Raw genomic sequence first — 25,706 nt, forward strand, 5'->3', positions numbered from 1 at the left:
CGCGTGGGGCTCAGCAGCGGCTGCGTGTGCAAGAGGCGTGCACTGAGAGCCGGCTATAAACCGCCCGGCAGAGCTCTCCCCAAACCTCAGCAACGTTCCCGGGGGGACGAGTTAGGATGCAGTTTCTGCGTCACGCTGCCGTGGGCTGCCCGCCTCGCCTGGGTTAAATCTCTGGCACACGTGTCCGGTGCAGGTTGTTTGCAAAGGTTGGCCCCTCGCGGTGCCGGGCTCGGCTGCGCTCGGCTCATTGCTTCAGGTATGCGGGGTGAGAGCGGGAGCGCTCGGGGATGCGGTGGCTGAAGGATGAGGAGATTCCAGCGTTTCCCTTTTTATTTTTTATCCTGGTTTTGTGGTGGTTTATTTCTCTTTCCCCCAAGAGAGGGACTCAGTAGGATTTCTTTCTGTTTTAAAACTTGCTAAGTGTTTTGTCGTTGTTGTTGCTGCTGTTTTTTTTTGTATCTGTGCTGTCCGTTTTGTTCTGGGGGTTTTCTCACCATCCAAATGTTGCGGGGGACAGGACAGGCTCTCACTGTGCCCCTCGGGAGCCCTGTGTGGCAGGTAGGTGGGATAGATGAAAACTGGGACAGATCCTGCACTGATGTCTCTTAAAAGAAACAAGGGAAGGAACTCCGCAGACATCTCCCTGCTGCTCACAGTGTTACTGTGCCAAGCCAACGGGAGCTGCAGGTTATCAGAGCTTCATTTAAAACACTTATTTTGAAAAGGACAAAGGAAGCTATAGGAGTTGGGCTTGATGATCCTTCTGGGTCCCTTCCAACCTGGAATATTCTACAGTTCTATCAGTTCTTATTTGGAGCAATGGGACTTGCATGAGCGATGCAAAGCGAAGCGGTGCAGGTCATGTTTTCTCTTCCAGCGCCACGCTCCAGGAGAAGGGACGGGAGATCCACTCTGCAATGCCACTGCTGCACTTGCACCTCTGCTTCACCAGCATGCTCTGCTGGCTGGCCCATGAGTCCAGCTCCTTGGTGCTGCCCAATGCCACTGAGCTCCTGTCCCCTCCTAGCAGCACAAGGACGGGTCCAGCTGCAGGTGCAGGGATGCCCCGGAGCCGCCGCCGCCGGTACCTGTCCCCCCGTGACATGAATGCCATTCTGGACTACCACAACCAGGTGCGGGCACAGGTGTCCCCCCCCGCTGCCAACATGGAGTACATGGTGAGTGTGCATCGCCTGTGCCGTTGTGCTGAGGCTCAGTGCCTGTCCTGGAGATATTATGCACTGCAGGTGTGGGGCAGAGCACTGCATGCCCAGAGCTTTCCCCCAGGGGAGAGGTGGCAGTGGACGCTGGGTGTGACCGCTGCATGCCATGTTAAAGCTGGGGCAGATGTGGGTCCCTTATCTCCCTGCCCCAGGTTTAGAAGTGGGGTTTTTCCACTGTCCCAGCAGTGCAGGGAGCTACTGGCCTCACTCGTGTCTGCAGGTGTCCTGGGAGGCCCTGCAGCAGAGAGCAAAGCTGCTGGCATCACTGCAGTGCCCTCGGGCACGTGGGTGGGTCTGGACCAGCTCCTTGCAGCCTGAAGCACCCCAGCATGCCCACCCTTCCTCTAGTATGGGCCGTGAGGGGCCGGGAGTTCCTGAGATCTCCTGGAGCTTCCATGCCTCCGGGATGTGCTTCAGGTGCCCCTGGCCTACAGAGCTGGCACAGCTGCTGGTCCAGGGACACATACACTCCAGTGTCAGGGTCACCAGCATCCTATTCCAGAAAGAGACACCTCCACCATCAGCTTGTCCTCCTTCATCTCCTCACTGTGCTGCTGGGGCAAAACCATTCTGTGCCTTAAGGATTTGCTGCCCACAGCTTAACATCCAGACCTTTTGAGAGATATGAGCAGGACACATCCCTGTGAATCTTTCCTTGTAGCATCTCATTAAAAACAAAGCAAAACAAAAATAACAACCAGCAGCCACAGAGAGGCATTCCTGCCTGCAAGCTCTGTGCCAGACACCCAGAGCATCCTAAATGCCTGCCTGCCAAATAACTCTCCCGGGCATGGCTGAGGCTCATTCCCCACGTACTTCAGGATGGGTGAGGAAGCTTTAAATAATGCATGAAGGAAGCAGCTGTCCCAGCAGCAGAACAGGAGCGGCTCCTTGGTGTCCCTCTGAACACAAGGAGCGGATTTCTCCTCTTGCCTCCCCCCAGAAGGCCAAACCTCCCCCGCCCTTCCCCTTTCCCCTGCCAGGTGTGGGATGAGCGGCTGGCCAGGGCGGCAGAGGCATGGGCTGCACGGTGCGTGTGGGAGCACGGCCCCCCCCAGCTGATGAAATATGTGGGGCAGAACCTCTCCATCCACTCGGGCAGGTAAGAGAGGGGAGCCGGGTCCCCCCAAGTTCAGCTTTTAGACTCGGGCACAGTGTTCATGCAATGGGATGCCTGGTGACACCACAGCCTTCCCATGGCAGGTACCGCTCCGTGGTGGACATGGTGAGGTCGTGGCACCACGAGCAGCAGCACTACTCCTTCCCGCATCCCCGCGAGTGCAACCCCCGCTGTCCCTCCAAGTGCAGCGGCTCTGTCTGCAGCCACTACACTCAGGTGAGAGCCCTAGCTCCCCGCTAAGCAGGGGGTCTGAGTCCCTGATTAGAGTGGGTGGGCATCTGCACTGCAGTCCTGTGGAAGAGGATGGGATTCCCCAGGGCAAACGCACCCTGGGGACCTCATGGCACTTGGGGCTGCAGCTCTGCTCCCTGCACACACTCAGGGCTGGGATCTTGCTTCCCTTTGGATCGATCCCGGCACATTGGTCCAAGAGCATTTTTCCCTCTGTTTCTCCTCATTATCCCACTAACACCTCAGAGGCCGTGAAGAGAAAAAAAAACAAACAGCCCCTTCCCGCCTTGGCTGGCCATGAATCATCTCCTGCATCACAGAGTGGCTTTTTAGCACTGCCCGGCCCCATGAATGCCCCCCTTCATCCCACAGCACCTCCAGCCAGAGCTGGAAGCCTCCCGCTGCCCCCCTGCCTCGGGCCGACCCCTCTGGTGTTTGCCCGAGTGTCTGGAGCACAGCTGTGCCCGGGGCTGTCTGGGCCACGAATGTGCAAAATGCATGTTTGTAGGGAGAAACTCAGCTTCCAGCGGCTTTAGGAGGGGCCTTTCTCCTTCGGGTCTCCTCGGGAGGGGTTTCACCTCCCTGTGTCCAGGCTGGCAGTGCTTCAGGGACAGCTCTGGGGATGCAACTCGGTGAACTGGAGACATGACCCAGACTCGGCTGCTCCTTTAACTCAGGCAGTGCATCACAGCACGCTGCAGGCACAGAAAAGGGACATCGAAAAGCGGGTGTTTGAGCAGCGCTGGGGTGGGCATGGCACCGCACCTGGGTGGTTTGGGCCTGGTTGAATTTGCCTCCCATACCCAGCGGGGCTGACGGTGCTGTGTCGCACACAGATGGTGTGGGCCTCCTCCAACAGGCTGGGCTGCGCCCTGCAGGCCTGCAGCAACATGCATGTTTGGGGCAGCACGTGGCGCCGCGCCGTCCTGCTCGTCTGCAACTACGCCATCAAGTAAGTGGGTGCGGGCAGCCGGCCGTGCCTGGTGCTGTGCGAGGGGTGATGCTCATTCTCCTCTCCTCTCTTCCCAGGGGCAACTGGATCGGGGAAGCGCCGTACAAGATAGGGAGGCCGTGCTCAGCCTGCCCACCCACCTATGGGGGGGTCTGCTCTAACAACATGTGCTTCACAGGACTCAAATCCAACCAAGTGAGCTGGTTTTAGGACGGCGGCACTGCTCCACTCCCTGCTGCACCCCATGGGGACAGGGGCAGCAGGATTATTTATGGCACCACGATGCTTTTGTCCTCCCCAGCCCAGCCCTCCCTGTGCTGCTTTAGCCTTTAGGCAGGACACAGAGCCTGCTTTGGCCCCAGTGCTGGCACTCTGGGGGTTCTTTTTGGACACCCCCTGAGACCGCTACCATCTGCAGCTGCTTCACACCTGGGGGGCACTGGGGGTGCTGGGGGCACACAGGGCTGGCGAGGCCCTGCTGCGCAGGGCTGGGTGGGAGCCATGCAGTGACCAAACTGTCCCTTTGGGACAAGCGACTGGAACCCAGTGTGCCACCCCTGCACGTGCCCCCCCAGATCTGCCCCCCACCCAATAAAGCAGTCTGGAGACCCAAATGCTCATGTCTGTCCTTCCTTGCTAAGCCCTTGTGACATGGAGCCACGTACTGTGTTTTGGGGTAACCCCAAAGAGCAGAAACGTGCCGGAGCCCTCAGCAGGGCTGCAAGCATGTGAGATGCTGAGCACTTTGCTCCATCGTGTGGGAGAAGCCAGCAATGCTGGGACACCGGGCACTGCGGGGACACTGGTGCTAAAATGCCAGAGGGTTATGGCTCAGAACTGTGCCCTATCCACAGTGCTGAGGCTGGCAAGAGATGGGGCAGGAAGGGAGACCCGAAGTGCCACCACTTATCCCCATCTGCCAGTGGCTTGGATTTCTTCCAGACTTGTCTTTCCCACACTGCTGTGAAGGGTGTTAGTCTGGTATAGAGGAAACAATGGGGCTCAGACGCAGCCTGGGCTGCTAGGAGGCAGGGCAATGCCTCCAGACTGGCAGGGACAGCTCAGGATGGGTGTGCTGGTGAGCTCAGACAGCCCTGCTCCTGCAATGTGCATCTCAGGAGGAAAGACAGCAAGCAGCGTGCTCCCCCATGGAAGCCCCTCAAACCTCTCTGCAGGGCTCTGCCCTAAGTTGGGGTCTGCATCTACACACCTGGTGAGCAGGAGGTCATCAGGCATCCTCCTGGTTGTGCAGTCCAGCAGGGAACACAGATATCCATGGGTCTGCAGGCCATTGCAGGTCCCCCCACAAACCCCACAAATGCAGCCAGCTTGCGCCGCTGCTCCCTGAGCACAAACAGATCATGCAAAAACACCATCAGAAACAGAGAGTGCAGAGGGAAGAGTTCAGGGAGTGGAGATGGGGAGGGAGCTGCAAAAGTCCCACACCAGGCTTGTGCTCTGAGTACGACCCTGCATCCCACTGCTCCCCATCCCTAAGTGACCCCCTGGTTTTGCACGGAGAGGACAAGCCCTGTGCCTTGCCTGGGCTGTACCCCAGCACGCACCAGACCAGCTCAGCTCATCCCCAGCCTGGGGCCACGTGGTTTCACCCTTGCCTGCCTTTCTTCTCCATCGCATTCAGTGACCACAAACCTCTCTGTGTCCAGGCTCGGCAATGCCACAGCTCATCCCGTCCTCCCCGCAGCAAACCTCAGCCTCTGCTGCCCCAGCCTTGGCAGCGGCTGGAAGCAGGAGCCCCGAAAGAGTACAGTAAAAGCCATGTTTGAGTTTCTAGCTTGGCAGCAGTTACTATAGCTACAGCGACAGCACCTTGCAGATTGGTTTCCATAAGAGCTTGGTTACTATTTAACATCTCCACCCACATTAGCCCTGATTAAGCGAATCAATAAGATAACAAGAGAGGCAGGTTTTCTCGCCCTGCCTCTCCGCACTCTCTCCTGCCTTCACCTAGTTCCTTAGAAATACATTTTCATTTATTTATTTTACTTTTTTTTTTTTTTTTCTTTTACACTTCCTCTGCTTTTTGCCCCGAGTCCCCATAGCGGTACCCGGCGAGACATGGTCAATGTAAGCACCCAGCTAAGCGCTAAGATGGAGGCTCCATATGGTGAGTACAGCGATCCCACCGCCCGCGCTGCCGCCCGGCTGCTCACGGGGAGCGGGGCTGCCAGGGGACGGCGGCACCCGGCGCCACTGCCCCACCACCCACTGCTCCGCCACGTGCAAAGTCTGAGACGGAGGCAGAAAAAGAGTCCTTTTTTCTTGTTTGTATGTATAGATAGAGGTATATATATGTTTTTTCTTCCACTCTGCTGGGCTTGAAGAAGAAGGAAGGTGCTGGAGGGAGCAGAGCAAGACTGACTTGCTTGCAGAGGGATTGCTTGCCTTGGATAGGGAGAGGGTTCTGGCACAAGTCATGCAATCTGCAAGCAGTTGATGTGCTGCCCCAGGTCACAAAGCCAGCCTGGAAGCAAAGGCTGAGTGTTCTGCTGTGTGCTCTGGCTGTGGGAGCAGGGACGGTGCCCACCAGTGCTACTGGCCGGTGCAAGGGGATGGGATGGGGTGATGCTGAGGACGGCTCCCAGAGGGGATTTTAGTGCCTGAGCAAATGGCAGCCTCGAGGCTCTGTGGTGCAAGGCACCAGGCAGCACGCTCTGCCCCAGGTGCCAGGGCAGCCCCAGGCTGCTGCTCTCAATTGCTGGGCTGGATGCCAACTGCCAACAAATGCACGTGGACACCAGGAGAAAGAACCCCCTGCCAAGGTTGTCATCACCCTGCTGTTACCCACTGCATTCAAAAGCAACTGTGCTGTGGCTTCTCTGGGAGCTTAGGGGCCAGGGCTGGTACAGACCTGCGTGACCTGGGGATCCCAAGTCCCAGGGTGCAGAGCAAGGGCCCAGCACATGAGGTCTCATAGTTACAGTGCTCTCTGTCACATCTCCAGTGTTCTCTTATCACATCTCTGTGGCTCTCTTAGCACTTCCTGGTGGCTCTCTACCACATCCCCCCAGCTTTCCATCACATCTCTATACCTCTCCATCACACCACCTTGCCTTTCCTTGGTCTAATTTGGCATTCTGCTCCTCTTCTCCCTTGCCCCATGCCCTTCCCAAGCACACAGCCCCACCAGCCTGTGCTCCAGCTGCCTGATGCGCTGCAGCAGAAGCTCAGAAGGCCTTGCAGTTCTCCAGGCCACTCCAGTTGCTCATGGCCAAGTTTTGGGTGCTGGTGCCTCTGGTTCCAGGCCTGAGAATGCTTAGCCTCGCTTTCTGCATCTTCAAAGGGAAGACTGGGGGTGTCCCTGCTTTGGGGGGGAGGGGAGGAGTGTTTCATTCAGGACATTCCATACTGCTTTGTTTTTTGGCTCAGAATGCTGCCATCTTGACGCACAGCTCCACGGTGGCACGTTGCTCATCAGCAGTTCAGTGGTCCATGACCCATCTCAATGGAATTGCACAGGATATGCAATAGCATCCCTAGGTTGAACTGGGCTGATCATGGTATGGAGAGCTGCAAAGAACAAGAGAAATGTAACAGCTGTGAAGCCCTTTGCTTTACTCATTTTTGCCATGTTGCTCATTTCTTTGTAAATCCTCAGCACGCAGGAGCTCTGGGGCTGCTGTCATCCTACAGGAGCCAGCAGCAGGCTGGGAGTTCTCACATAGAAGCAGGCTCAGAAAAACACTCAGCTTTCTGTCTGGTTGGTGCAGCTGGTGATGATATGTCCAGCTGGTGCTGCTTTGGCAGTGTGTGAGGAGACATGCAATGAAGGCTGTGAGTGAGAGAAACAAAGACTGGGTGCCCATGGGAGAGGAAGGGGCTCTGCCCCTGGGGTCACAGTGGAATGGGATGCTGATGCTCATTTCAACAGAAGGGGAGGCACAAAGGACACGGATGTCACAGCCGTGGGATGTGACAGCACAGTGTGAGGTGGCAGGTCTGAGTGTCCCCAAACCGGATTGTCACCTGCCCTGCAGAACAGAGCCATCACGTTTCTGCAGGGAGAGATGGCCCCTGCAGGCTGCTGATCCTCAAAAGCTGAACAAGCTGTTGGATTACAACACTTACAATTAAGTTGTGACATCCGTTTGCTTCTGGCTCTGGGTGAGCAGCTGTTTGCCAGCCCTGGTACGTTGGTGATCTCAAGCATGGGCAGGTACACACTGCCAGTGTGAATTGTGCTGGGGACCGGACTGAGGGATGGCCATGGGGTGAGCCGGGCGCTGCAGGGCAGCTTGGGGAGGATGGCTGCACATCCCACCTGCACCCCTGTGCCCATGTGCACAAACAAAGGCGTGCTCCATGCAGGCACAGCTCACATGTCTGTCCTGGGGCCGGGCTGCCGAGCTGGGGCCTCGCGAGGGGGAGGTAGAAAAATAGTTATAAAAGAGAAAGACAGGCCTCCCAGGCTGCAGCAAGAGGAGACTCAGACTGTTGGCAGAAGGAGGGGAGTCCTCATAAACTAAACGGGTGAAAAAGTCATCCAAATAGAGGTGGAGGAAGGGCTGGCGGGGCTGGGGCATGTTCAGCATCCTCACTAGCACCCGCCAGGGGCTGCAGGACAGAGAGAGGGGTGTGGGTGTGCTCAGTGTGCAGCTACTCTTCTCTCTGCTTTTATCCTCCTCCTGATGAGACTGCAGCAACCAGGGCAATTGCCCTGAACCCCAGCACGGCCAGCACCGCTCCAACGTACTTTGGGAGCAGCTGGCAGCACCAGGGATGCCCTGCCCTGGTGGTTTCAGCAGGCAGCAGCGCATAATTGGGGCGAGCTCAGCAAAGCAGCTTTGGAAACCAGCTGAAAAATGCGAGACGTCAGAGCTGCTCAGGCATTTCGGTCAGATGTGGTGAATAATTTCTGCTGAAGAACAGAAAAGCAGGCAGAATTTCTAAATATTTTTGCTTTTCCCTGTGAAGTAACTACTTTTCACTGCAAAATGGATTTCATTTTTCATAAGCTTCCATTAGATACAACTCAAACTGAGCGTTGTTCCCCTTGAACTCACATCAGCTACTTCTTAATACCTCTGTTTATTCCTTGTCCATTGCATGAGGACTGCAGGGTCTGCTGGGTGCTGGGACTGCTTTTGGCTTGTGGTGGCCGTAATGTCAGTGCTGGGGGGGCATTTACAGGGAGCAGTAGCAGCTGAGCAGGATCTCACAGCAAGCACTGGATGGAAGCAAAAGGAATGATCAATTAGCTGCACTGGTTGGATCTGGAGGGCTGTTTGCTGGAGCCTGGTGGAGGTTTCTCTGGGCACGGCAGAGCTGGGGATGCTCCCAGCACACCGAGAAGTGCCACTTCCTCTGCTCCAGGGCAGCAGCACACCTTGTCCTCAGCTTTGCTTGAGAACATGACAGTATTTTCTATGAGGCAAAGAGAACAGAAGCACTACTGTGCAGTGTTATTTGCAGCAGGAGCAGGGCCAGAAGTGCTGGGGTAGTTCATAGGGCAGAGGGGGTTTGTGGAGCACAGTGAGAGTCTGGAAGTGTCAGGGTTAGAACATAGCAAAATGCTGCAAAAAAAAACCATCGACAACTGTTTGGGCTCCTTCTCTGTTTGCTTTCCTCAAATATTCAAGCAAACAAGTTTCCTGGCAGAAATATTTGTGGAAATAACAAATGTAGCAGGATTTTCATAGAAGGCAAACTTCAAGGCAGTGGCTGTATTGTGAACCCAAATCTGATGACTCAGCTCACCGGTATCGGGTAGAGGCACCACATTCCCTCCGGGGCTCCTGAGCTCAGTCAGGAGCAATCACTGCCAGGAATGGCTCATGTCCAACTCCAGCCTGAGCATCAACAGAAATCACCCAGGAAATCCCCTCAGGATAAGTAAGCCTGAAAATAATAATGATGTGCTCGAGAAGATGCCCCAGTGCTTCACAAGAAGCAGCTTCCTGCAGAGCTGTGTCTATGGAGAGGCACCAGCTGAGGAGTGGAACCTCCAAAAAGCCGTGACCAGAGTTCCCATCCCAAATGCTGCAGCCACTAGAGGGACTCCAGCTGCAGCCTGTGGGGCCAGGAGCCCCAGTAGCAGGGTGGGTGGGGACCATTGCCATGGACCCTCAGAGCCCCCAGCATGGGCACAGCCAGTGCTGGCATCTCCAGTGGGATGAGGAGCAGAGGTGAGGAATGTGTGAAAGCTCAGGTCACCACGCATAGGACATCTCCAAGACAGTGGTCTGGGAGCTCCAACACTTCCTCCAGACGCCCAAGCCGTTTTTCATATCAGCTGTCACCACAACCCTGTGAGGTCTCTCCCCTCACCTTGCTCATCCCATCCCAGCTGGCCAGGAAGCAGCTCTCCCAGCACCTTCCTCACAGCTTTGACCACATATATACCCCAAAACTCACCTGTAGGCTGTGTGGCTTGGCGCCCAGCACTGGGCACAAGCACCCAAACCCCCCAGCACAGGACAAGTGGGTACCTTTCACCTGGCTCTGAACAGCAAAGCTGTCCCAGCATGGGTGTGTGCGAGATTTTATAGGTGATAACTCCTGGGAAAGTGGGAAACGCGGGGAGAGCTGTACACTCAGCTTCCTGGCATGGCTCAACGTTCTGCTTAAGAGAGCCAATGTCAACAGATAGCCCTGAAGGAAGGAGCAAAACCAAATACATGGGCACTTCTCAGAACAAGAGCTGTAAAACCTGCGCAAACCTGAACAAGTGGCACGACGCTCTTTTTATGTGGTCAGAATCAATAGTCGAGCCCACTCAACATGTTTGCTGACACACACACAGCAGCGTTTATGGCCCAGCGCCGTAACGGAGCCTGCGGGGCTCAGCTCCATGTGCCACGCTCGGCCATCTCGTTCCCTTTCGCTCTGATGGGATGCTTGGAATTCTGCTGCACGGCAGAGCCTCATGCCCTGCGGCAGAACGCGTGTCCCAGCGGTGCTCAGGGGTTGAGGCTTTGCCACACAAGGGCATCCTGGTGGAAGCTGAGGTGGGTGCTGCCGCAGGTTTGTGTCGGCGTCTGCCACCGGCTGGGAGAAACCACTGTGTACAGGGTGTGTCCCTGTTCCAGGCGTGGAAACCGATGGGTGAAGGGAGGTGTCACGGGGTTACGGGCAGTTCAGCCCCAGCCCTGCCTCCAGGCAGCGTCTGTGGCTGCTCCGGGCCCATGTCTGTCACTGTGGGGCAGGGTATCTGCCGGGCTGGGGTCATAGAATCGTAGAGGTTAGAAAAGATCATGAAGATCCCCAAGTCCAACCCCAACCCAGGTCATCATGCCCTCTAACCCAGGTCCATCAGTGCCACATCTTCATGGTTCCTGAACACCTCCAGGGACGGTGACTCCCGCAACTTCCTGGGCAGCTGTGGCGCTGCATCACTGCTCTTTCTGAAAATACATTTACCCAAATCTCCAACCTCACTGCTCCCCTGGAGGGGCTCTGGCCACCCCTCCCGGTCCCACATCTCCTACCAAGTGCCCTCCTGAAACCTTGAAGTCAAACTGAATCTTCCTCCCATCTCCAGACAGTGCCTTCTTTCGAAGCAAAGTGTCACTCCTGATCCACAACTCACCAGGAGCCTTCTGGCAGCTCACAGCAGCTGTGTGTGATCCCAATGAACTCAGATGAGCCCCAGGCAACCCTGGATGGGAGCAGAGACTCACAGAAGTGGGACAGGGACAATCTAGTAAGGATTTTTTGCCATCTTGGACTTGTACCTTCAAGATGGCACTGAGAGGGGCTAGAGATTAGGTTTTATGTCTTTTGGCAGTTGGAAAATTCCTTCTTTCCTGGTGGGCACAGCCACGGCACAAGGCACGAGCAGGGATCTCGCTCGCTGAAAGCTCAGGTTGTCTGGGACACGCAGTCCCTCGTTCCCATCAAGGGGAACCAATCTGCAGAGCTTCTCACCAAACATCAGCCCCCAGAATTTTCCAGGTCCCAGTTCTTTAGGAGAGGACTGGGGCAGCACAGGGCAGCAGAGCTCCTGCAGTGCTGACACCAGGGGTAGCTTGAATCTTAGGATTCAGTGCCCTACAAGCACAAAGCTGAAGGCTGCCCAGAGATGGGGCACCCCACAAGCAGCGCCCACCTGCCGGCCCGTGTAACGCCGTGCCCGTGTGGCTGGGAGCTGACACAGAAGTTGTTTCTCAAGGATATCGGGTTATGGGTATTTATATAGAAACATTTTAAAGTGAAAGCTCCCAGCCTCTCCCACAAGGCCAGACCCGCTCCTGTTGTTAAACACGCTCAGGCACATTTTCAATCCAGCCTCCAAAGCTGCACGCAGGATCAGGCAGCCCTGCACGCAGAGACACTGCAGCAGGCCAGAACCCAGGCGAGGGCAGCTCTGCAAGGTGGCCCGGGGAGCCCCGAGCACTGCTGTGGGCACTGGGAACGGGGCACAGACCCAGAGCCACCTTATAATTCCCCTCCGGGCAGCGGCCAGAACCCTTTAAAACCTGCAGCTCTGCGGCACAAACTCCTGCTCCCCATCAAATCTCATTGTGACCAGCATTAAGGGATTAGCCGATCCCACACCAGCTCCCACTTGGGCATGGCTCTCTCCCCGCAGCCCGCCGGGGGGTCTCCAGCTGCACGGCCCTGCGCAAGGCTGAGACTCTCTAGCTCTGCCCATGGAGCTGAGCGGTGGAAGATGAATGGCAGCAGATGTCACCCAGTCCGGGCAACACCAGGTACCCACTCGCACGCTGGCCTTGTGCTTCCCCCCATCCAGGGGGACATCGGTGCTGAGGAGTGGGGGGAGAGGCTGCCTGCAGCTTATTGTGGGGTGCTGTTATTTGGGCAATTCTTGCAAGCAGGGTTTGTGCTCATAAGAGCTGCATGTTCTGAGCCACGAGATGGGCTCCCTGTGCCGGGGGAGGCACGCGGTGGGATCTGCTCCCAGCACATACCTGTACCCTGCATCAGCTGGTGATTGATTTAGAAAAGCTTATGGCTTTGGCATTCATGATACGTTTGCTAGAAATGGTTCGTTTCCTCAAATGATGTCGTTTATGGTCATACTATATTTTAATTTCTTTATGGCTGAAGAGGTCAATGGCACTGAGCCATGCAGCAGTGCTAAGGGACAAATAATAACGTTATTCTCTCTTGGAGACATAGGTCAAAAACTGAAAGCGGAATTAGCAGTTCGTCATGCTGCTTTTTAGCAGTGGGTGCTGCAGTGTCCTGGCAGAGTGGCTTTGGGGACTGTTGAGATGAGTGGTCCCCTCCCCTGGGCTGCCCAGGGAGTGCACAACTTGCACGCAGAGCATTCAGACACGGCCACACCTTGCGTGCTGCTGCAGCCTTTCAGTTCCGTGACAGTAAGCAGGAGTGCTGCAGAGGTGTCTGCCGTGGTGTCCATGGGCTGCAGGTGCCACCAGTGAGCTCCTGGTGGTGGTTCCTCCTGTTTGCTCCTCTGGCCGTTGTTCTGTCAGAAGATTGAGGACATCAGGGACAGCCCAGGTTATTCAGTCACACTCCTGTAGAGAGAAAAGCCATTTTCTTTTGACTCCAGAAACTAGAAGCTCTCAAATTTTAACTCTCCACCACCTATACCTCTTCTAAGATCCGACCAGCTCCCACATCTGGCAGCCCTTGTCCTTCCAGCACTGCCTCCCTTCACACACATGTGGCCCTTTCCTCACATGTTCCCCTAGAAGGAGGGCGGCTCGAGCACTCAGGTCCACCGGGTTCAGCACGATGCTTCTCACCCTGAGGGACTCTGAGCTGGGATGCCCGTCCTCTGAGGACACGGCGTCAGAGCTCCCCTGCACTGCCCTGCTGCTGCCTGCAGCTCTCGCGTCAGTCCCAGAGCAGCTCTGCAGCTGCTTGCCCTAATTCCATGAGCTAAAAAGGGCCGATCCTGTGAGCCCCAGCAGTGCCTGGAGGTCACCAGCAGGTGCTGATGAAATTCACCTTCGCTAAAAGATAAAAAAATTCCAAAAAATAGAAGAGAAAAGAAAGGTAAAACTTGCTGTGTAACCTTTGTTGATTTTGGCTGTTCTCCTCACTCTATTTCTCCACCAGCTGGAATGACCCCAAGCCGTTACACGTGTATAAAGAACATCAGGTATCAAGTCAATGAAACAGAGGGCCATGGCTGCCCGTTGCTCCCTGCAGAGCACAGAGCCCTGCAGGAAACCTAGCAGCAAGCTTGCTCTCTAGCACCACTGTTTCTTCTCCACGCCTTCTGTTCCCCTACAGACTGGAGCTGAAACTGCCAGATTTGAGCTGAGCACCTGCTGACACACAGCAAATCCGAAACACCACAGAGCAGCTCCGTTCTGGAGCTTCTCTTGACTTCCTCCCAGATGGGCAGCAGCCTCCTGGGAAAGCTTCTGGGTTTCCGTTCGGTTGTGTTTGGGATTCAGTGCAGTGCTCCCAGCTGACAGGGCTTCAGGTGGGACAGCAGGGACCAGAGGTGAAAGCTGTGACTTGGGCTGAGCTGCAGTCTGCAGTGTGATGGGAAGGGATGAATGTAATAGTCCCTCTTACTTGCTTGTTCTCATGGTGTGATTTTGCATAAAAACACAGCAGTCAGATTTTCAGAGCACACACTTGTGGCTCCCAGCATGCCAATACTGTTCTTAAGGGCTGCAGTGCAGCCAGAGCGATTGCAAATACAAACCAGCTGGGCAAATGCTCCGATGTTTCTGAGAGCAGCTGCCATCCTGAGAGCAGCTCAAACTTTCTTTGTTTCTACTGTCCTTGCAGAACAACAGCTCCTAGGATCAACAACTATTACTTCCTCAAGTTCAGACCTTTGTTAGTCAGCACAATAAACCCTTTTCTGCTCCTGGGATGAAAGTAGCACAGTGTTATCGCTGAAGCAGTGTATGCTGAAATGCTCTGTCTGTCCCCATGTTCATAGCAGCTATTTATTTCAGCTTCATTAATGGCCTCCAGCTCCAACATCCATCCCAGCTTCAGCTGAAGCACATATTGCTCTGGGAGAGGATTTGAGTGGAGCCATCTACCTCCTTTGAGGTGTTTGTTACACATGTCCAAACGTTGCCTCAATTCACTGTGAGATGACCATAGAATCATAGAATAGCTTGGGTTGGAAGGGACCTCAGGGATCATCAAGTTGCAATCCTCTGCCCCCGGTGATTTTATGGCCTGGGTTATTCTGGTCGGTTTGGGCGCTTCCAATTTCGGCACTGGTGAGGAATGTCCTGAGCTTGTCTCCATCCAACTCCATCAGTGCAGTGCTGATCTTCACCCAGCACCTGTCCCAGCCACAGCCACTGCAGCTTCAGCGATGGGGAAAATAAAGCACCATGAGTCATGTGCTGTAGAGCAGGGAGATAAAGTGCTGCAGTCCCCTGCATGCTCCGTGGAGCTGCTTGTGAACACACCAACACTGCTCCGCGAGTCACAGCGCTCCGAGGCAGAAAGCAAAGGGGTTTGGCAGTGTGGCCTAAGTAGCCCTGTTTACAGAAAGTCTGACAAAACACGAGCCCTTGGCTTTATCTTTTCCATTTGGAAATAGCCACAGAGCAAATATACCTAAGGCATGAAGGGAGGGGGATTCGTATTGACTTTAGAAAAAGCTGTTCTTTAAAAACAGGAACAAACTCTCATCCCCGAGGTGTGCGCATGGGTGCTGGATCCAAAAGTGCTGTGCGGGGTTACAGCCTGCCTGCTAACCTGTGTCACTTCTGTGTGAACAAGTCATGCAGTAAACTGCTCTCTGTTAATTTTTTAATGCAGAATAAACAGGTCAAGAAATGATTAGCATGAGAATAAGTTGAGCTTAATCAGGAGAATCGGAAAAGATGAGAGGGAAGAGGCAAACCGGAGTTATCTGTTAACCATATGGAGAGGTTCTGCCTCCAAGAGTGTCCTCCTTCTGAAGCTGCCTACCTTTCCCTTCTCTAATTTCAATGATGAGCTAAAATTGCTGGTATAAGCACAATGGAAGCCCTTGTTTCACCTTCTTGTTTTCTATGGCTGCCCAAATGGATTGCAGGTGATAAGGCTCCTACCTGGTCGCTACAGATGGCCGTCTCCATTCCGCCTTCAGGAAGGAAGCTGCTGAAGTGAGGGCTGAAAGGCACAAAATCCACGTTCAGCACATTGGAGTGCTCTGCTCTGGTGCGAAAGTGGTGGCGCGATCCTGGCAGAGCAGAGACACGCGTGGGCAAGGGGAAACGCAGCCCTCGGGACTGCTTGGAGTTTGGTCAGTGGCTGGAGATCTATATTCTCAGATAGGCAGGACTTTGTCCACAAACTGGAATTTGAAATTTCAAAGGGGAGTTTAAAAAAAAAAAACAGAAGGGACCTTTGCATGTGTGGGGATGACTGCGCCGTGACGTTCCCCTGGGACTGTCGTTTCTTGTCTGGTTCCTCAGTTCTGTGCTTCCCCACCTGCTTGCTTGGTGGAACAGCAGTGGCCTCAAAGGGCTGCCTGAAAAGCCCTGGCCTTGTTCACAGCTTTCCTGCACTAGGGATGCTCGAGATCCAATGAGACAAAGCCCTGAGCAGCCCATGATGCTCTCAGCAGGCCCTGTGTGGTACGTGAGACCCCTGAGGTCCCCTTCAACCTGAATTGTCCTTCGGTCCTACAGCACTCCGTTGTGGAGGAGCCCTGTGAGAGGCTCACCCACCTGAAACCAGGAGCTAGCAAGCATGGTATACTGAAAGGAATCACCATAAACACTCCATTAAATAATCTATTCCTGATCCTCATCTACTGATAAGCACAGATCTTATTTTCAGGGAATTCCCTTTTGCTTGGGATTAATTTGCCAAATATATAAAGTGGAATTAGTGTCATGAGGTGCTGCACTGGAAAAAGACAGGAGGATTTATTGCTCAGCTGATAAAAATCAAATATTCACTTAGCACAGAAGGCTGCACGTCCTGGGGCTGTAATGGCTCCTCTACAGCCATCTCCTGGCATAGCTGGAGGGTACAAAAAAAAACATCTCCATCCCAAAGCAGCTGCGGCACATCGTGGTCCTATTAACTACTGCAGGGCATGGTGACATTGGCAAGCTGTCCCCAAAAGCTACTGTGTGGGGATGTGGGACAGAGATGAGGGCTCCCAGCATCCCAGTTTGCAGGCAGGGTCTCTATACCATGAGCCCATCCCCGGGGCAAAGGAAGTGCACAATGTCCTTCACCCCAGTGCTGAGACAAGGGTTTTGTGAGGGGGCACCAGTAGCAACAAAATGACAGCCCACACAAACATGCAGATGGAAAGCCCTGCCCCGTGAGCCACCTAATGCTCCCCAAACTTCCCTGCTCCTTATCTGCCTCTCCTGCACACAGTACCTCTCCGTCTTCTGTTCCTGGCCCTCTTAATCCTTCCTGCCCTAGGAGCAAATGGCCTTATTTTGTCAGCAGGCTATTGAAGCAAAAGGGTTGTTTTGCTGAATGGAGCAAAATGGGCCGTGCTTTTATGGTATTTTACTAGACACTGTGGCAAATCCTGCACATATTTGACCAAGTGTCTGTAGCATTTATCTAATCAAAGGGATCACCGTGGCCTGAGCAGGGCTGGGACGGAGGTCCCTGGGATGAGGCCACCGCGGGGCTGTGCTCGGCCTCAGCACCTCCACCCTGGCGCACATCATTACAACAATTTTGGCTGAGGGCTGTTGCTGCCAAAGGGAAGAACCACTGACCACAGAAGTGTAGAGAGACTATTTTCCCTGCAGAAAAGGATCACCTACTGTCAGCCCTAAGTAAGAAATCAGGAGCTTTCCCTTGTTCTCTGCTTCGCTCCTGCAGATCTGTAGCCTTAAAATAAAAGTACCCCTTGGTACATGATGCTTTTGGGAGGCAAGGACTGCTTGAACAATCCTCAGTGCTTTTAAATGTGATAAGCAAATCATTGCACCAACAGTACGTATTGCTGCGGGGCCAGGGACCTCAGGGCCACACCACGGCTAGGAGGGCTTGGGAAGCTACGGCTGTACTGGTGCACTAAGAAGCACAAACACAAGCAAGTTTGGAGCCCAAATTGGCAGCGTGTGGCCTCGGTCACCTGGTACTGATTGTGAAATCAAGGGGAGGTTTTCAATGCAGAGCAAGCTGATGCTGAATCATTAATTGCTTGTTTTCCTGTGCCATCCAGACGACGCCATTGGGTAATCAATTAAATCTTGCATTGTCATGTGGTGCAAATTGCACTGAAACTTGTCAGCCCTGTAGAGGGCAAGCAGGGGGCCCAGAGGGCTCCTGGGCGGGCAGGAGGGAAGCAGGAGCCCTGCTGCTTGCTGCTGCTCAGTGGGGTTCTGACACAAGGCCATGGTGATGCCAGCAGACATGATGCAGCAGAGAGCTCTGCTTGGCTGAATTCATAGAAGGAAAAATCATGCTACAGAGTCAAGCCCTGCTGCGCCATAAAACACCCAATGAAACTTTTAAGAGGCCAAAGCCAGGCCAGGGTGTGCCCAACAGCGGGCAGCCCATTGCCAGCACAGTGCAGCCCGGCTGTGCCCAGTGCACCCTGCCAGCCCCGCTGGTCCCTTCACTGTCCCCTCCATTGCGTGCCTGGCACTCAGGCAAACGCTCACCCCAAAGGTTGTTTAGGCACAGCTCAGGAGCGGGACCTGTTTATAGGGCATTCAGCCCCTGTAAAACTGGGTTTATAGGGAAGTAAAATGAGTCCTACGTTGTTACTTTGCATAGCAACGTGTAAATCGCAGTGCGGGCGCTGACCTTCCCTGGGAGGGAAAGGGAGAGGAAGGGAAATGCTTTGGAAGGGAGGGAGGGAGCGAAGGCAAAGAGGGGAACGCTGAGGTAGAAGTGGGGCACAAACTTGTTCCCCAGGCAGGGATTTTTCCAGCCTTCCCCCCACTGGCGCAGCCCAGCACCAAGGTCGACAGCCCCGCAAAGGTGTTCCCTGAGCGGTGAGTGCTTCTCCCCATGGGTTCCTGGGAGCTGGGATCAGCACAGCGCCTCGAGATGCAATCATAAACAGTCAACAAGAATCACTGCTGCTCCACCAAAAAAAAAAAAAAAAAACAACCAACAGCCATGCAGCGTTAGCAGTGGGTGAGATGATTAAAGATTAACCCCTGCCTCCACCCCTCTGAGGAGTATAGGCCTTGAGGCTCAGCAAATCCTTTCAGAGAAATATTTGAAATAAAAGACAACAGATAGGGGACGCAGTGAAGGCAGAGAGAGGCAGTAGGGCCAATAGCCTCGGACAAGGGAATCGGCACGATCTGGCCCGTGTTTGCCGATGATAATGCGCCTTTCCAAAGCCCTGATAGACATGGAGATGGCCGATTATAGCGCGGCGCTGGACCCGGCGTACACCACCCTGGAGTTTGAGAACATGCAGGTGCTGGCCATGGGCAGCGGTAAGTCCCCTCCGGCGGTGATGGGGCGAGTGGGCTGCAGGGGCACACGTCCCCAGGGCAGTCAGCGAGTGGCTTGGGGAGGGCGGGGGGCACGGCGGGGGTCCTGCTGCCCCCAGGGGGAAAGTGAGGTGGCTGAGGGGTGCCCTGGCGCCTAGGGGATGGGATTTGTGGTCCTCAGCAGCCTTCAGCCTGAGCTGAGGGCAGATGGGTCTTGCCACTCCCAGGCTCCCACGGAAAGGAAAAAAAGAACCATTTTACCAACAAAATGCTACCCGTGGCTCAGCAGAAAGCCAGCTCCGAGGCAGAAAGCCAGCCCTGTCCATGTAGGAGCAGCTGTAGCTGGATCTTCCCAACAGCAGAAAGCTGCTTGCTGCCTGGCCAGGGTGCAAATCATCCCAAAATGCCACCCAAGGGCTGCCCCAGGGCTACTCTGAGACCACGACCCTGCAGTGCTGCTGTGCAGGGGGAGCATGGGGCCACAGTGCTGCAGTGCTGGGGGTGACCCAGGCTGGAAGGGGGACAGCAGCCCTGGCTAGGGAGAGATGGGCCCCCTCAGCAAGGTGGCATCACATTGAACCCACTAGGATTTGCAAGTGGCCCATCCATTTGGGAACCAAGGATTCTGCTTGATCAGATGCCCAGTGATAACAGGAGATTCCTCTCCAAGTCCCCCCTAAAGTCTCTCTAAATACACAGTTAATGACTAAACTAAGCATACTGCAGAAAGTGACCCCCAGGCCCTTTTTCCCCTCTCTCCATGCCACCCCTTTCCCACAGGGCAGTACCTGCAGCACAGCTTTCCGCAGGATGGAACTCCACTCCTCTTGGAGCTGCACTTTCCCCTGCCCAGGCCTGGCCCTACCCACCCCAAAGCCACCCCTCAGCCCCACCAGCGAGCAGCATGACCTTTAGGGTAAGGCACAGCTCTGCTCCCAGCAGAGAGAAGCCAGGGGAGCTGCCCCGCACAGGGGCTGTGAGCTGGGCTCCGCTAGGTCCGGAGATTCTACAGGTCTAGCTCAGGCACAGTGCCACATCCCACAGCCTATGGGCAGATGAGCCAGCTGGGTTATGGGGCACTGGCTCTGCTCTGCATGTGCCCAGCTCCTGGCAGGGGGCAGGTCCCACACAAATTAACTGTAACTCCAAATGAATGGCTATTAAACTCACTTCACCACAGCAGCCAGGAGCCCACGTTTCTGGCATTATAAAAGCAAGCTTAATTGGAAAGTTATCCATTAAGAAATAATTCCATTTTTGGTCAGCTCTTAGACCAACAGGGTGTGATTTCTTTGGTAACTTCTTTACCCATTTGCAGCATGAAACACAAGCTGCTAGGAGGGATTTATGCGAACTATCACAGACAGATGAGCAGAGTGACTGGATATGGATTGGCTCTGTTTTCCTCCCTGTTGCAAAGTTCTATGTCTAGATGAAACCGAAAATTTAACTTTCTTCCCGGAAGAAGCGTCATCCAGCTGAGCCCTCTGGGTGCAATCAGAGGAAGGATCTGGGAGGAAAGCTGCTTGCTCTGCCCTGCAGAAGCGAGGGACACATGGGCCTGGCGCTGAGGAGCAGAGGAAAGAGCGTCCTGAGCTGGCACAGGAACACAGCACCTCAGCCCTGCGGTACAGCAGGGTGTGCCAGGCCCAGAGGAACAAACTGTGACTCAGGAGAGCAATAGAAGAGGGATGTGAGGAATTAGAAAGAAAGCAGGCAGGGAAATGAGAGCTGCCACCAGAGCTGGAGGAGATGCCCTGCATAAGCTCACTGCTAGGATCACAGCCTGCACTTCAGGTCACTTGTACCCACACATGTGCATCAAGGGACAGCATGAGAAGGCTGCATACCTCCTGCTGCAGAGCCCACTACAACCCCTTTCCTGCTAAGCAGAAACTAAAGTTGGAGTCCTACAACTGATGTACCACCTTAGCCCTCTCCAACACACAGACCCCAGACTGCAAAGACAATCCCCCCATCCTGGGACTAGCCCTCTCAGGGCATTTATCCTTCTGCAGCCCCTCTCTGATGGGAGCCAGGTGGGAGCAGCTGCAGCCCTTTTGGGTAAGCGTTAACTGCATCTCTGCCAAACCCAAGGGGGGTGTGGGGAGGGAGAAGGTGAGAGGGGAGATGAGGAGCACTGAGCTGTTCCCTATAGCCCTGGGGAGGTCAGTGCTCACCCCTCAAAGTGGCTGCCAGATCCTCAGAAATGCAAGGTGAACGATCTCTGGGAGCCCCATTGGTTGTGCAATGCCCACCTCTGTGCTATGGGATGCAGGCTGGGTAACGAGCAGTGCCTTAGAGGTCCTCTTTGTGATTCTGTCATGCTCTTAGCCTCTGTTGGCTTGCTGATCTCTACTACTGTCCTTTGAGGCGGCTGTTGGGATCGATGTACTTCAGTATTGAAGTCTCAGAAGGTTTCTATGGCTTTGTAGATCCTAGGTATCATTTGCAAATGGGACTTTCTCTGAGTCCCATGCTGATACAAGAAAATGTGCCTGGGAGGGGACAATTAGATCACCTGAATAATTAGCTGATCCCTTCAGCCTTGAGGTTTGTTTGGCTTGCTGGAGGGATTTTAGTGTAGGGTTGTATGGTTTTGCTTTCAGGTGCCCTCTCCTACCCGGGCTGCTGCAATTCCCCACCCTCCCAAAATCACAGTACACATGCCAGCCCCCTTACAGCTTGTAAGGACTGCAGGGTGCATCTCATGTCCCATACTCTGGAAGATACCCAGCATACAGCCTTTTCCATGTTATAGTGCTGTCCTTTCTGGGTTGGCTCCATCAGTCCTTCTTTGCACGGTTAGTGTTTGCCCACAAGTTCTCCAGCTGAAGCCTTATGCAATTATTGTGCACTGATAGCCTCTTTCACTTGAAGCCTCTTTCAGGGCCGCAACACCATCACCTCGCTATCAAACCAGCAGCTCATCCCAAGCTGTAAAACCTCAGCTCTAACTGCACCAACTCATTCTCTGGCCAAGCTGCAGAGGCCAAAAGCATCTGCAAATCCCCCAGGAATTTTGGCTGTGCTTTGTGACAGCTGCAAACGGGTTTCTGCATAGCCTGAAGGCATTGCTGGAGTCGAGCTTTGGGAAGAGCTGCTTGCCCTGGCACACCAGCGGCATTAGCACATTCTAGATGCAATGACTCTGGATACCCAGAGCACCCATCACTGCTTGTGAACTGCTGCAGCTGCCCAGTTCTTCAGAAAATCACTGGAAAAGGAGTTAGGAGATGTTAGCTGTCTGTCTCACTGTGTTCTTGCTGTGTCCTTTCCCAAGCAGACACATCTCCATCAGAAGCAGCCAACCTCAACACCTCCAACAGCATTGGGGTGAGCGCACTGTGTGCCATCTGCGGGGACCGTGCCACAGGGAAGCACTACGGGGCTTCCAGCTGCGATGGCTGCAAAGGCTTCTTCAGGAGGAGTGTGCGGAAGAACCACATGTACTCCTGCAGGTAAGGACAGAGGGGGACAAGACATCCCCCAGCAGCTGTGCAGCAAAGCTGAGTTCTGCAGCACGGCCCTTCATTCTCTCCATATTCTCCAGTGTCTTCCTTGACCTCATCCTCTGGCTGGAAAGAGTCAGGTGCACGGAACAGCTCTTGCTCTGACACTTCTCTGGCAGCATGCTGGTAGTGCAGCATGCCCATCTCTGCATGTCCCGTGACAGGATAGGACAAGCATGTTGCTCGTACCACTCACACACTGTACCTTGTGCTGCTAGCACAAGGCCCTCAGCTGTGCTGTGACATGCTGCTTGCTGCTCTGAGCAGCTGAGACTGAGAGGTTTGCAGTGGAAATCAAGAATCCTCAGCTTAGAGTGTCAGAATCACTCTGATTTTTTGTGTGATCCACTCCTGACAGCCACTTGATGAGTGTGAGCAGCAAGATCACTCTAAAAATTTGAGCAATAAGCTCTGGACTTAGCAATGTACGTGAAGCACACAGTTGCTTGCAACCCAGGGCTGTTTAGGATGTCTGCCCAGGAAGCCCCCTCTCCACAGCTCCAGTGGGAAAAGCCAAGGCTCCCAGTTCTCTTGACACCAGATCTTTTATGACAGTGCTTAAAGATCTGCTTTCTGGCATCTATTTGAGCAAATCTTAACTTGGGGCTTTCAAAAGTGTATTACAAACAAGCCTTTTCAGAGCTACAGAACTCTGCATGGCTGGAAGCCCTTCCAGAGATCTTTATGCCTTTGTCTTTGCAAGCTTGATCAATCAGCAGCAAATTAGAGCATATCTGCAAGTGAAATTCATGCTGCAAATGGCTACCAGGCTTATGCTGCATACAGGAGATCGGTGTAATGCACCGTCATCTGCAATCGATGTGGCGATACAAGTGGGTAGGAAGGAGCTGGGTGCTTGCCATCTCCTCTCTGAAGCACGGGCAGCTCAGAGCTGTTTGTGTGCCAGTGATGCCGTCCAGAGGTCAGCAGGAACCTCCTGGAGCCAACAATGCCTTGGAGAGATGTGGGGACTTCTGCCCACTTCTGCCTCTCCTCTCCTCTCCTCTCCTCTCCTCTCCTCTCCTCTCCTCTCCTCTCCTCTCCTCTCCTCTCCTCTCCTCTCCTCTCCACAGGCTCAGTCCCACTGCTCCTCACACCTCTGTTTCTCCCCAGGTTTAACAGGCAGTGTGTGGTAGACAAAGACAAAAGAAACCAGTGCCGATACTGCAGGCTTAAGAAGTGCTTCCGAGCAGGGATGAAGAAGGAAGGTGGGTGCCTTCCCCTCCCTGCCCTCAGCACAGACCAGCCCTCCCTCAGGGCAGGCAGGGAGATATTGGCTGTTGCCATGAGCCCCGTGAAGGCCCAGCTGCCCACTTCAAGCCGCACAGAACCCTTGCATTCGGTTAAGGTTCCCAGCAAAGCATGCAGGCTTTGTGTGCTCTCAAACTCACTCCAGGGGGCCTATTTAGATGCCAGCAAAGACAAAGCCAGGAGAGAGTCACAGGGCCATGCCCCATCTTGTACCTACAAGTCACATCCACAGCTTTCAGCTTGCTCACACTGAGATGCATGAAGCTCAGAAGAGGTCTGAGTCATTCAGAAGCACTTTGGGAAAATTGCTGTGTCACCTACAAATCCATGTGAGGACTGCAGAAAAGCTTGCAGCAACCCTTTTGCCCCTCAGCTTGCTCACGTGGAGGTAGGTTCTTGTGGGTCCTATGCAGAGAGCTGAGTTGTGTCTGATACATCAGCCACAACAGAAAAGACCCAGGGCAAGGTGGAGCATTTCAGTTATAATTCTACCCGGGCTTGCATGGCCCAGGTGACCCCACTAACCTCCCTGCATCTCTGCCTCTGCAGCCTTCCAAGTCCCCACAACCCAGATACAGTGGAGATAAATTCAGTCCCTGCTCAGCTCGCAGCAGCGCTCAGCATAGCAGGGACAACTGGGGCTGCCACTGGCCCTGTCAGCTGGTGGCCCCACTGGTGGCTCTGCTGGAGGAGAGACAAAAGCTGTGCCCCAAGGATGCCGGCCTGTGAGAAGGCCTCTGAGCAGGAACCCTTCTCCCCTATTACAGTAGATGAGGTGTTGCGAGGAACTGGGCTTGACTTTCTTGTAGAACACAGGAATCCTCCTCTCCCCACAAAGCCCGCTCATCCCATGCCCAGAGCTTTGCTGCTGTCTGTTAATATTCAATAGAAGTTACATTAGGTGCATGACCAGCTAATACTGAGCAAACATTTGGAAAACATCATGGCGTGACTGAACTCGGGGGCCTGCTACTGATAACAAGCAGCATAACCTTGAGAGCTCCTATTTACAGCCGCTGACTGCAGGGCTTTGCTTCTGGCCCAGCCTCATTATTGCTTTTTATCAGGCAGATTTATACATTGAGAACGTATCAATCCAGAGAGCCGCCGGCCTAAGGAAGAGACTGTTCTCTTTCCCTTGCCATCGATCAATACCTTGTTTGAGCAGATGGCTTTGGGTGACTGCCTTGGCCGTGGTGAGTTACGGCCAGCCCACAGCCCCGTGGCACAGAGAGGCAAACTCTGCACTTCAGCATTGCTGCTGCTTCAGACTCATGGCCCAGGCCCTTCTCTAAGAGCACACCAAGCAGGGAGGCATGCTGGGCTCTTATCTGCCTGGGACTCTCTACATTAAGGTATAAAGGCTCTCTGCGGCTCTGCATAGATGCATAGGAGCTATTCTGCATTTCCTCCCTTACTGAAGCTGAGAGAGATGTTTGCAGCTGCACCTACGCAGCACAAGAGCTTCTCAAATGCAGCTCACAGATGTTGCACGGACAGATAAAATAGCCATGCAGATACCTTGCTACTTGACTTCATACATAAGCTTTGAGCTACCTGTGTGAGCATGGCCACACTCTTAGGCATTCCCCTAAGAAACAGATCCTATACCTTGAAATCAAAATACTGAGAAACAGATTCCTTGAGACGAAACTCCCCCATTGAACTTTGAAGGTTTTGAGTAAAGCACTGGGGTTCTGAAACACCCCAGTCCCCACAAAGCCAAGTATAGACAATGTGAAAAAGAATGAGCAAATGTAGTCAGCTCCTGCAGGCATCACGTCACAAACCAGACACAGCTGCACCTCTGCCTTGGCAGGCAGGGAAGCTAGGAAACTGCAGCTCAGGAAGTGGTCCAAAGCCTTGCGAAAGAGAACGCTACAAGAATCTGATAGCTTTTGCTGTGTGTTTCCATGAACAACCTGCATCTGTGCCAAAATCCTCTCTTGCAGCTGTACAAAATGAACGGGACCGAATCAGCACCCGAAGATCAAGTTACGAAGATGGCAGCTTGCCCTCCATCAACGTCTTACTGCAGGCAGAAGTCCTGGCACAACAGGTAGCTCTTCTTTCCTCTTCGGCTGATACAGGCACTAGGGCTGCTGAGTAGTTAACAGC

General features: G+C 54.1%; 2 protein-coding genes and 1 long non-coding RNA gene across 6 annotated transcripts in view; 2 read left to right on the top strand and 1 right to left on the bottom strand.

The window, feature by feature from the left end:
- Nucleotides 1–219: 219 nt before the first annotated feature.
- R3HDML (R3H domain containing like) lies at nucleotides 220–3,736 on the top strand. Its single transcript, XM_042832464.1, has 6 exons — nucleotides 220–256; nucleotides 878–1,178; nucleotides 2,207–2,325; nucleotides 2,427–2,559; nucleotides 3,411–3,526; nucleotides 3,604–3,736. Exons 2-6 carry the CDS (start codon nucleotides 918–920, stop codon nucleotides 3,734–3,736), a joined length of 762 nt encoding a protein of 253 aa, XP_042688398.1. The 5' UTR covers nucleotides 220–256; nucleotides 878–917.
- Nucleotides 3,737–5,491: 1,755 nt separating this feature from the next.
- Nucleotides 5,492–25,706, top strand: part of HNF4A (hepatocyte nuclear factor 4 alpha) — a 29,287-nt gene continuing 9,072 nt past the window's right edge. The window contains exons 1-4 of one of the 4 annotated variants that reach the window (XM_042832281.1): nucleotides 5,492–5,654; nucleotides 22,112–22,286; nucleotides 23,451–23,545; nucleotides 25,541–25,647. In XM_042832281.1, the coding sequence (XP_042688215.1) occupies nucleotides 5,606–5,654; nucleotides 22,112–22,286; nucleotides 23,451–23,545; nucleotides 25,541–25,647 (426 nt within the window). In that variant the 5' untranslated portion in view covers nucleotides 5,492–5,605. Of the gene's footprint in view, nucleotides 5,655–18,560; nucleotides 18,829–20,603; nucleotides 20,890–22,108; nucleotides 22,287–23,450; nucleotides 23,546–25,540; nucleotides 25,648–25,706 lie in introns of those variants that run through there. The other 3 variants (XM_042832279.1, XM_042832280.1, XM_042832278.1) reach the window with 3 other exon arrangements.
- On the bottom strand, nucleotides 12,512–16,031 carry LOC122167598. The gene is made up of 2 exons (XR_006171054.1): nucleotides 15,499–16,031; nucleotides 12,512–12,990 (listed from the first exon to the last, which is right to left on the bottom strand). It is a non-coding gene; the product is annotated as an uncharacterized LOC122167598 (long non-coding RNA).

The sequence above is a fragment of the Centrocercus urophasianus genome, unplaced genomic scaffold, assembly GCF_019232065.1.
Source record: "Centrocercus urophasianus isolate 14NV4802_14NV808 unplaced genomic scaffold, USGS_Curo_1.0 seq_38, whole genome shotgun sequence".
Classification (NCBI taxonomy): Eukaryota; Metazoa; Chordata; class Aves; order Galliformes; family Phasianidae; genus Centrocercus; species Centrocercus urophasianus.